Source organism: Tachypleus tridentatus, chromosome 13 (genome assembly GCF_004210375.1).
Source record: "Tachypleus tridentatus isolate NWPU-2018 chromosome 13, ASM421037v1, whole genome shotgun sequence".
Taxonomy (NCBI): domain Eukaryota; kingdom Metazoa; phylum Arthropoda; class Merostomata; order Xiphosura; family Limulidae; genus Tachypleus; species Tachypleus tridentatus.
The window spans coordinates 184,771,548-184,783,711 of record NC_134837.1 but is presented as its reverse complement, the minus strand read 5'-3'; the positions used below and the strand labels follow the sequence as shown (position 1 = coordinate 184,783,711).

General features: G+C 32.4%; 1 protein-coding gene across 1 annotated transcript; it reads left to right on the top strand.

The window, feature by feature from the left end:
- The first annotated feature begins 2,356 nt into the window (after positions 1 to 2,356).
- Positions 2,357 to 11,131, top strand: LOC143238196 (uncharacterized). The gene is made up of 6 exons (XM_076478209.1): positions 2,357 to 2,516; positions 3,576 to 3,643; positions 4,622 to 4,723; positions 5,934 to 5,966; positions 9,303 to 9,752; positions 10,824 to 11,131. The coding sequence occupies exons 1-6, from the start codon at positions 2,414 to 2,416 to the stop codon at positions 10,851 to 10,853; spliced, it is 786 nt and encodes a 261-aa protein (XP_076334324.1). The 5' UTR covers positions 2,357 to 2,413; the 3' UTR covers positions 10,854 to 11,131.
- The last annotated feature ends 1,033 nt before the right edge of the window (positions 11,132 to 12,164 follow it).

Below are 12,164 nucleotides of genomic sequence, written 5' to 3'. Positions count from 1 at the left end.
TTTCAAGATAAAACAGTTTTAAGGATCTTAACCTCTCCTCATATGGCAACCCTTCCATCCAAGATACTATTCTAGTAACCATCCTCTGAACCTTTTCCAATTATTTGAAATATTTTCGTGGGTAAGGATCCCAAGACTGAATACAATACTCCAAATGTGGCCTAACCCGTGATCTTTACAATGAAATTATAACCTCTTTAATCTTGTATTCAATATTTCTATAAATAAACCTAAAATCATATTTGCTCTACCACTAGTAACAACACACTGATGGATGGCTTTAAAAACCAATTAACTATAACACTAAAATCCTTTTCTTTCATGACTGATTGTTTGGAACTAAACACAAAGCTATACAATGGGCTATTTGTGCTCTGCCCACCAGGAGTATCGAAACCCTGTTTTTAGCACTGTGCTAATGGGGAGGGAATTCCTTCATGACACTATTAAGGTTATTTCATCCAAATTATACTTATAATTTAAGTTATGATAACCACGTACGATATCTTACATTTAAGTCTTTGTTAGGAGGAACTGAAGAAAAAGTGAATTTAATAATGTAGTCATTTATTAATCATCAGATACAAGCCTTCCTTTATCATCCCTCAAGAGTCTTATCCTCATCCTAACATTTTGTTTACCTTTAATTTAAGTTAAAAAATCTTTACTCTTAATTTTATATCATATTTTTTTCATACATTCATTTGAATATGTGTGTGTGTTTTTCTTATAGTAAAGCCACATCGGTCTATCTGGTGAGCCTACAGAGAGGAATTAACCCCTGATTTTAGCGTTGTAACTCCGTATACTTACCGCTATACTAGCGGGAAGTCATTCATTTGAATGTTCTAATTTTCTATTTGACCAAGTTTCTTGATCATCTGTAATCTTCTATAATACCAGTTAATTTAAAACTCTTAAATTTGAGATGGTTTTTCCTATATTATATCTTTATACTCTTTGTTAGCTTGGTTTCCACTTGCAGCCATCCCTTTCTTTCTCTAAGGAATATATTTGTTTACAATATAGAACATTTCCCACATTTGATCAGTGTCTCCAAGTAACTCAACTGCCCAATTCACAATAGATAATTCTCGTTGAAATAATGTTTTTATTTTTTGAAATTTGAAATCAAAATATCATTATTTTCACATGCTGTAAAACATCAAACTTACTACAGCATTGATCACTTGGCCTACGTGTTCTCCACTTTCCACCATCTCAATCATTTCTGTATTATAAGTTAATAATAAATCTAAAATATCATTGTTTCTAACAGGTTCCTCGACCAATTGGTGAAGAAAGCCATTCTGAAGAGTTTTCAAAGTATTTCTCCCTCATGGTATTTACTATACTATTTCCCAATATATATGTCTGAATTTAAGATCACCCATAATTGTTACTTTATTAACAGCTGGAATATTAATATCATTGTAAAGTTTTTCACTAATATCATCTGGTTGTCTGTAAGAAATTCCCACTAAGAGTTTTTTTCTCCATGATATCCACTAACAGAAACCTAAATGGTTTCAATCTCCTTGCTATTATTCTTAATATTCTCAACTTCAATAGAATGTAACTCACACTTTACATATAGAGCCACTTCTCTCCCTATTATTACTATTGTGTCCCTATTAAATAATCTATAACCATGTATTTCAAAGAAATATCTGCTATCAAAATCATCTACATTTAATCACGTTTTAATTATTCCCATTATATTAAAATTTTCTATTTCTACCAATGTCCTGGTCACCTATTTTATTTTTTATTCTTCTAGCATTACAATAGTAACAATTCAGCCTTTTATATTGAGTTACTATACGAAACATTCCTCTACATCACAGTTTCATTTCCTTTACTTTATCTCTGCTCTCATCACTACCTAGTCCTGGTTTAAAATTTCTCTTAAAGCTGAGTTAATAGCCCTTGCAAATATGACAGACCCTTTCTTACTTAAGTGTAAACCATCCATTCCAAAAAGTTCCCTCCTCCCACTGAGCTGACCCCACAAGTCCAACCAATTAGTCCTTACAGATGAAGGGCGTGGGTTGTGGTTTCTCACCTTCGATAAAATGTAGATATTCAATCAAGATCAAAAGATCTAAGAGACACACTTCATACTGATGTTTTCTCAGCTGAGATAAAAGAGTGTTTGAAGAACCTTGTAAAAATTAAACCTTTCCTTTTTCCTACAATGTTTTCTCAGCTGAGAAGCGTATCCTGGAACAATACACAAGTCCATTTCTACTTTTAACCTAACGCGTTATTACAAACATCCTTAAGCATTCTAATAGTGAAAACAGGACTGATGACGTATAAAACATGTGTTGTTTAAACAGCTCGAATCCAAAGACCATAAAAAGTCCCTATAGGCCTCAGTTTCCACAAGTATTCGAGGTGACTTGTAAGGATGCAGGCTCTTACGTTAGGTTGTTTAATTCTTTGCTGTTGCTACAACATCCATGGATGTCCTCAGATGGCTGTAGATGCTCTTTGGAAGGATGGTTTGTGTGGTAAGTAATTAGGACAATACAAGTAACTAGCACAAAACTGTTACTAGTAAAAGTGACAGAACGTTGACAACAATAAATAGTTTACTTGGCAATACATTGTGTATATGTATTCGTTTAAATACGATTCTGAATAGATACTTTTATGGCGGTAATTTTTTCAGGTAAACTTTTACAAAGGTTTATTTCTATGAGAATAAATTAGATGTTTACTTCTATCGTAAAGTTTCACAATAAGCTATTTGAGATGCGTGGAGACGAAAATTTTCCTTGATTACTGAGCCAGCAAATAAAGATAAAATATTTCCTGTACTGTGCAAATATGTAGATTAGTTTTTATATTAAAAACGGAATTCACTTTTAACTTAATGTTTCAATGTTCTGAAAATAAAAGTAAGCTATAACACATTTTGAAAATGTATTTAATAAAGTACAGATTTTTAAATGATTAAAAGAGTTAACGTTAGAAATTGAAAGCGCGTCCAAGTAAAGAAATATAGGTCGTAATTATTACAAGTTGTGTAGGGAAATAGAAAATATACACTAAATGTCACTTTTTATGGTTGTGTAGGGAAGTTTAAAATCTGTATTAAATGTCATCCCTATTGTTGTATGGGAAAACAGAACACTTGCACTGAAATCCACGTTAGTTGTTTTTTAGTACGAAAGTATTACGTGAACGCTATAGGAATATCAAGCCAACTGTGAGAAACACGATTTTTACTTTTATGACGTAATAGTGATTTAAATTGTAAAAGGTTCTTACAACAAAGCTATTGGTTATTGAACCAAATATTATTTTTATAAAATATTTTACAAGAAATAAACACGAAAAACTTTGAAATCAAATTACCATATTTTCATTGTTGAGAAACTTCCTATAGTCAAGAAACGATTGAAGTGGCGACATTCATGGGAAAATAACGAAACACTGATGATTTTAGGCCTAGGATCCCAGAAGAATCGATAACTCTTAAAATATTCTATTTTGTGAATTACACCTTTTAAGTCCACTATATATATATATATATTCAATAACATTCCATTTTTTTTCCACAATAGCATCGACAGTTCCAGACGCCGTGAAAACAAAGAGATTGGAATGCATCATGGGTAAAATTCCGCCAGACGTAAGTTTAATTCGGCATAACTGCTGTCATGCACTAACTTAAGTAAATCCTCGTCTTTCGATCAATTTTACACCTTCAGTAAAATACAAGATATTTGTACTATTACTTTAACGAAAACTTCTTATCAATTTTCTAGTAGTTGGTTTATTCTTAGAACGGTTATAAATATTAAAAGGAGTAAAATACGTAACCTGAACTAAAGAAATACTTGCCTATAGTTTTGAACTACTTTTTAGTCTTAGAAAGTTCAATACAAGCATTTAATTCTAAATGTTTTCTAAATAATAATATTTTCATACTCAGTATAAATATTTTAGATATATCTATTCAGCTAATGAAATTTATTATGGAACTAAAGGCCTCCTGGCGGTAATTTGTAGAGGCAAAAAATTGATTTGAAATGCTATTTTTGCTCAAAGTGATTCCAAATTCATAATTAAAAAATTAAGAGGAAAAAATATATTTGATCACTTTTCTAATAGAGCGAAAACCTCATATATACAGATATATTTGCTAATTATTTGTAGAAAATAGAGAAACACTGATGATTTTAGGCCTAAGATCCCAAAAGAATCGATAACTTAACATATTCTATTTTTGTGAATTACACCTTATAATTATGTGAGTGTTGCATTGCAGTAAACAATGTAATATATCCAAACAGTCTATCATGTACAACTTGTAGATTACTTTGGTATTACTAAGAAGTCCCAACATTTTAAATAAAAAAATATTAATGCGTTTTATTTGGCAAAATTAGATGTAAATAATTATTCCACATATTTGTATGAGTACTTAATTAAACACGAGACTGTTCAACGAAATTATCTGTAAATGTGTAAGTTTACAAGAATAACGGTTCTTACATCAGTCATTTAATGGTGCTAACACGGAATTATAAGAAAACCTTTTATAGTGCTTAGTTTATTGAGTATTTGTGCGGTTTGTTTTTTGTTGTTGTTGTTTTTTTTTTTGCAGGTTTTGCAGGTAAAACAATCCTGCAAAGAATCTTTCTTCCAAGGACTAAATAATCTACAAGTATTAAAACAACAGTGTTCAAATTCGACATTAGAGAAGCAGGTGAGTAAAATGCAGAGGTAAAACGGCTAATCATAAATATAACTAACAGATCAATGCTAAGTCCCAAAAACTACTGGGTTAAGCAGCATTTTCGCTATCCCAATTAATAAATAAAAACTTAAACTAACTTTTGAAAAAAAAGAAAGGGTTACTGACCGGTAGCTGACAAGATGTTTGAAGGCGGTTGTGAATTTAAGTATAGGAATGTAGAGGGCGTGCTTAGATGATGGATATATTTATCTATATAGGTTTAAAGGTGTTCCTTTGTATTGGTTTATTTTGGGCTTGAGTTTTTGTATAAGTAAGGCTTCTTTAATTTTGCTGTTAAAACTAATTTGTGTTACATTTGTTAACTTAGATATTTTATCACCAAACCGAGCCGCAAATTCAAAATCCACCAGTGCTCACTTTGGTTTCCTTTAACGTAGAAAGAGGAAAAGGTATTCTTAAAGAAGCTGCCTTACTTATTACAATTTTAAACATTACTTACAATGAATCGTCTTAATACATCAAAGTTGTTTCTGAAATTTTACTGGATGGCCTAAAACTAATCACAGTTGATAAAAAATTCCACCTTCTCGATTAGAAGTACAGAATAAATGTCAGTTAATTATTCAGTAACTAAAGAACCAGCGCCTCACATTGTTGAAATGCATTCTTTATGAATAATATTTTAATGTATTGTTTAGGCTTTCCTGCTGTAACATATTGAAACTAATACTACTTTTAAGCTATTTATAACACCAAAACCTTCTCCTCAAGTCATTTTATGACTTCGGCATACTGAGTTAATATTTCTCCATTGATAAACGTTAGAAATTAAAGTTTTTCACGTATACAATTAAATATCGCGCTTTGTGAGATAAGTCGGGATAATTTTAGTTGAAAACAACATAACAAAAAATTAACTTCAAATATTACATATTCTCTATCAAAATTGCTTTATGATGTGTTTATAATAACCTTTAAAATGTTGCATGTAAATAATATATATTAATAATATTTACAAAACTTAAGATGTAATAAAAACAAAATAGCGGCTTTTGTTTCATTAAGTTAAAGGCGTAGGTGAACATGTTTCGAATCATTTAATTAAATGAAATTATCGTTGTAAATATTTAAGTTAGATTGTTTATATTTAAACCAAATTCAAAAATTAATCATTTGCTTCACTATATATACATATATATAATCATTATTATTTTTACAGTATTATTCATGTGTTCAGCAGAATCTCGGCTTGGTAAGTAAACTTATAATAGTTTTCTACAGCTTAGACTTGATAATGTGATCAAACCTATATCACTCAGAAAGTCAAAAGTTACAATTAATAAACCAAAATGCTAGATTATGTACACAATACGTTGATGGTTTAAAAGGTATAACAAATTAATTAGTTATGTCACTGTTTGAGGCCTTGTATTGAACTTTTGTTGTATCGCAAAGTAGTCCTCATGTATTATCCACGTTAAAACAAAATGATGAACGTATTCATTTACATAATAAAACTTTAAGGTAAACATATCTTCTGTATTATTACCTAGGCCTGGCATGGCCAAGCGTGTAAGGCGTGCGACTCGTAATCCGAGGGTCGCGGGTTCGCGCCCGCGTCGCGCTAAAAACATGCTCGCCCTCCCAGCCGTGGGGCGTATAATGTGACGGTCAATCCCACTATTCGTTGGTAAAAGAGTAGCCCAAGAGTTGGCGGTGGGTGGTGATCACTAGCTGCCTTCCCTCTAGTCTTACACTGCAAAATTAGGGACGGCTAGCACAGATAGCCCTCGAGTAGCTTTGTGCGAAATTCCAAAAACAAAAACAAACATGTATTATTACCTGCTTTCGGTCATGCCCTCCCCTTCTAATGACTTATTATTGTTAAAACTGATTTCGATGTTTGTAAAGGACACAGCACATAAAAGTTACTCTGTTGCATTAGGCTTAACAGCAAACTGCTGGCCAAAATCTTAAAGCCAATGAACATAAAGAAAAAATATGCGTTTTGCGTTGTTAGACTCAACCACTTATTTGAGTAGAGCTTCGAAAGATGAAAATAAGAAAAAAGAAAAAAACTTTTTAGCATTTAATAAGGCAAAATGTGAACACTATGAAATTAGCCTAAATACTAGCTGTTCAAAAGTTTAAGACCAAACCAAAAAGAAGTTCTAAACAGAGTAGGAAATGCCCAACAAGAGGTCTCAGTAGTGATCTCCATGGCCGTCATTGCGGATAACTGCAAAAGGTCTCATAGTGAGTTGCACAGCCGTTATTGTGAATAACTTCAAACATTCGCTTTGGCATGATCGATATAAGCGTTTGCAGAAAGCTGGCTGGAATATTATTCTAAATGGTGAAGATGGCTTCACGAAGATCATGCACTTTTTGGAATTGACGTCCATCTATACTATAGACTTCCCTTGCAATCCGCCCCCAAACAGTTTCAATTGGGTTCAGTTCGGGCGAAAACAATGGATTGTAAAAAAAATCACGTTATTCGCCATGAAAAAGTCCTTTTCCTGCGAACATTGTGGATTGCAGCATTGTCCTGCTGAAAGATCCAGTCATTTCCACACTAGCGAGGGCCTTCAGTCAGTAAGGATGCTCTCTCCAACATGCCAATGTAGCCAGCTGCTGTTTGACGCCTCTGTATAACCTGAAGCTCCATTGTTCAATGGTAGGAAAAAGCACCTCAGATCATGGTGGAACCTCCTCCACTGTGTCGTGTAGAAAATGTTTCCGGTGGGATACCCTTATCGTGCCGGTAACATTGAAAGCCATCTGGACCATCCAGGTGAAATTTTTTTCTCATCAGAGACAAAACCTTCTACTTTTCTATGTCCCATGTTTGGTACTTCTCAGCAAAGTTTAACCGAGCTGTTTTGTGGTGTGAAGGAGGTGTGGCCCTTGAAGATGTTTACGGTTTTTAAAGCCTTTCTCTTGTAGGTGTCGTCTTAGTGTTCTTGAGCTGCATTCTGTGTCTCTAAGGGTCTTAATCTGGTTCGACGATCGGCTGGTACCTTCCCGGACAACCCGTCGAATCCTTCTGCTCAACGCCGGCGAAATTTTCTTGGACCGACCACTTGAAATTCTCCTTCCATATCACTCAGGATCTTTTAAGAAATTTGCAACAGCAGTTTTACTACGCCCAATCTCACCAGTGATGGCACGTTGAGAGAGACCTTGCTTTTGCAGCTCGACAATTCTGTCACGTTCAAACTCTAATGCTTGAACACAAATGACTAAATTTCGTTACGTGTTTACCGATTAACGCCTCGTTTCAGTATGGTCTTAAACTTTTGACCAGCTCGTATATAGGCTAATTTCATAGTGTTTACATTTTCCCTATTAAATACGAAAAAGGTTTTTTATTTTTATTTTCATCTTTCAAAGCTCTACTCAAATAAGTGGTTGAGTCTAACAATGCAAAATGCATATTTTTTTGTTTATGTTTATTGGCCTTAAGATTTTGGCCAGCAGTGTACCTTAAAGCATTGACACAACTAGTAACGACAATGGAACAGTTGAGACGTATGGAATTACTTCAATAGACAAAACAAACATACCTTGCACTATCAACCATAAACGTTAGAAACAGCGAAAACGAAGTTTCTAAAAGAAAACAAAGATTCACAATATTTTCATGGAAAACATTTTAAACCTTGAAATTAATCATTTTCACCACACGAGAGATCCGAACAAAATTTTTAATTTCACAGGAGAAAAAACGTGAAGGAACAAAAAAAGGGGAGTTGCGTTAGTTAAATAATTAAATTAGGTTTGAATTTCTCACAAAGCTACACGAGGGCTATCTGCGCTAGCCGCCCCTAATTTAGCATTGTAAGACTAGAGGGAAGGCAGCTAGTGAACACCATCCACCACCAACTGTTGTGGTACACTTTTATCAACGAATAGTGGGATTGACCGTAACATTATAACGCCCCAAGGCTGAAATGATGAGCATGCGTGATGTGGATTCGAATCAGCAACCCTCAGTTTACGAGTCGAGTGCCTTAACCACCTGGCCATGCTTGACCGATCAAAATAGGGAAATTTCCATTCAAATAAAACAAATGTTATTCATAAACATAACCATCAGAGGTTCTTGGCTAATGCTTTCCTTCTCCTCTTACTATAACAGACAAGCGTAATGCGAAAAATAGTAAATAAATTTTATAAAACTGAAAATTCTGACGCGCATTCTTAACATCGCTATACGTTTTAACGGTAGGAACATAGATTATTTTAATTATGTGAAAAAATAGTGAGTTTACTCAGTTTAAAAATAAGGCACTACTTTTTAAAATAGTGGCTTCATATTCAGTTTTTTTTAAAACAAAGAACGACAAAAATAACTTATGACTTTGAAATCTGAAATCTGAAAAAAGAAAAAGATGGCGAACTTTTATCGAACTGTGAACTCCGTTACTATATTATCCTTCTTAAATACATGCCCTTAATGAAAAGTTTTTGTTACAACGGTAAATTATGTAGCTGAATTATTATTTTTCTCAATTATTTATTTGTAAATTAAATTCAGGTTCGTTTGATTAGAAAACTGTTGCTAATGTTAATATTTTTATAGCCTGATTGGGAAGATGGATGCAAAGCCATGACAGATAATATCGGTATGGGTATGCCCCAACAAAATTCCTTTTTAAGCGGACAACAACCTATGAATAATCAACAGCAATCATTTTTTAACCCAACTTCAGGCCAACTTCAATTTCCAAGTTTCAACGGACAACAATTTCCCTTTAATCGACAACAGTTTCAAAATATGCCTTTAACTTCACAGTTTCCAAATTCAAATCTTAGACAACAGTTTTCATTTGGCGGTGCTATGCAACCATTTCCAAATGGAGGTTTAAGCCAACAGCTTCCATATGGAAGTCTCATCCAACGGTTCCCAAATCAATATTTTCAACAACAACTACCAATTACTAGAATGCAAACCCAACAAATGTTGTCCTCCAATGGTGGAACAAGTGACCAAATGGCAGATGTTGCTAAGAAGATGTTATGGGACATAGCTGTAAGTACACACTTTCATTAACAGAAACGTTCAACAGAGGAAAGCAGGTCCCCCTGTTGAATGTATGTATTTTAATCGTTTTATTTAATGTGATTTGCTAACACTTTTTATCTTACGAGTTTATGTTTACAATTGTATGTTATAGACATTGAGTTTTGACGTAAAAATTAAACGAGTTGAAAATAGCATCTGTTTTATAGATTATTTTTAATGTAGTCTTAAATAAAGAAGAATGAAAACAACAGTATTATATAATGATATGTTATATTATGAATACTAATTCTCGTAATACATTTTGAAGATATTGTATATTTCAGTAATATTCTTGTTATTAGTATTAATTAAATACTAAATGTTTTTTTCCACTAGACGTCTTGTTGCTAAGATACTCTTTCAAAAAACAAAACAATAGAACTCACAATATGATAAGATGATAAGGGTTAGAAAAGAAGCTATTAGTGCCAGAGAATCGATGAGTCTGATGACAATTATTTTTTAAAAAGCCACGAGAGTTACAGAGAATCGAGGAATTTTAATTAAGGTTAGTTTCAGTTAATATGATAATGTGAGTAGGCAACGCCTAATGATGAATACAGTTCCATAAAATAAGTTTTCTGAAACATAGTTTAAATTCGTCGGTATTAGAGACGTACTTATTCCTGATTGGTAACCCACAAGGAAGGAAATATTCCATATGGGTCATGTACGTTAGTAAAATAGAGGAATAATCAGATTCATAGTAAAACAGTTACTATGACTAATCGATTATTCTTAACTTTAAACTGGATTAGCGACGTTGCAAGTTTTTCGATAGCTCATAACGAAACTATAATAGTTACATATCGAGTCAATATAAATACATTCTGAAGATATTTTATTTACGCTGTTATATACTGCCGGGTGATTTTTCATATGCATATCCAACAGAAGACTAGAGCACGTGCTGAAAATATATCTTAAATAATACTTTTCTTTAAGTAAATATACAGTTATTGTAAAATTACTTTCATATTTCTGTGCACGTTTTGCACTTTTACCTACTTATTATTTTGTTGTTGTTTTTTCTTCTAGGTTTGCTTTATTGAAAACAGGAATATATAAAATAAGCCAGAAAATCTGCAGTGTTAACAAGGAATTGATGCTAACCCTGATATTCTATTAAATTAATTAATTATGTTAAGATTATAACATTTCAAAAGGTTCTGGAAATATAGTCAGAGATGTGAATTATTAGTACAATAATAAAATTATGAATTTTCTGCTGAAAATCCAATGATCTGATGTTAATTAGACAATGATTTACATTACACTAAGATGGTTTGTAAGGTAGAAGTAATGGAGCTTTATAAATAAATAAAACAATAACAATACAACCAACATTTTGTTTTATATTGTTATTTATTATTTTATTTCAACTTTCTTTGTCACGACAACAGAAATATTTCATACTTATGATGTGTTCCAAATATACATTTTTCATCTCGTAAAATATAAATGAAAACTAGAAGGAACAAATTGGTATTTATTGTTTTTTTAATAATCCAAGTTACGAGTGACATCAGTGTTAATATGTCCATTTACTTATTATAGAGTATCCACTTATCTTATGAATAATATGAAATCTTAAAACAGCTATTTGAGGGAACGTATTTCTGTACAGCGAGCCGTTTCTAACAAGTTAACATTGGTATCAGTTTTTACCATTTCCAAAAAATAGTGGTAAAACGCACATATTCCAACAAAGTTGTAGTGCCTCACAGTTTTAAAATGTTTCGAAAAAATACTTTAAGCAAAATTATCTTAACCTTCAGAATTAATAGTAGACATTCTTTTTTTTTAAGATGTCAGGCATGTTGCGGCTATACTTGTCACTAAAGGTACAGGATTACAGAAAAACAATAGTATTGTATCACCTTTGTGTTCCGACACGCACTACCGCCACACGAGATAATCGTTCCGTATATTTCTTGTAGATACTAACAGGAAACTATGGCTTATAAATATTCGATATGATAAAGGACCTCTATGGTTTTAATAAATAATCCAAAGGTCAATTGCAGGTTTACATAGTTTAGTAATTGTTTAAACAATCGCCAAGTTTTTCGTATTTTTTATTTTCATTTAAAGATTTTACGACATTTTGAATTAGCGCTATCAAACAGTGCAATCCTGAAACGTCATCAAGTAAACTTGTTATTTCATTTTGTTCTTTTCGTCGTCCGTGTCAATTTAACTACAATTATTTTTTGTAAATTTACATAAATTAGTTTAATATTAATTATAGAGCCTGGATCTGCATAACCTATTTCTGAGCCTATAATAAGACTATAGGAAATTTTAAACATAATATACGAAATTATAGTTCTAGCTGGCTCCGTATATGATCCATGAAAGAACCTAAATATCTCTGAA

Bases quoted from the DNA above. Each gene is read 5' to 3' on its own strand.
- LOC143238196 (XM_076478209.1), top strand. From the start codon at position 2,414: ATGCAGGCTCTTACGTTAGGTTGTTTAATTCTTTGCTGTTGCTACAAC. The intron at 3,644-4,621 runs GTAAGTTTAATT...TTTTTTTTGCAG, and splicing joins TGGGTAAAATTCCGCCAGAC to GTTTTGCAGGTAAAACAATC. The intron at 5,967-9,302 runs GTAAGTAAACTT...ATATTTTTATAG, and splicing joins TTCAGCAGAATCTCGGCTTG to CCTGATTGGGAAGATGGATG.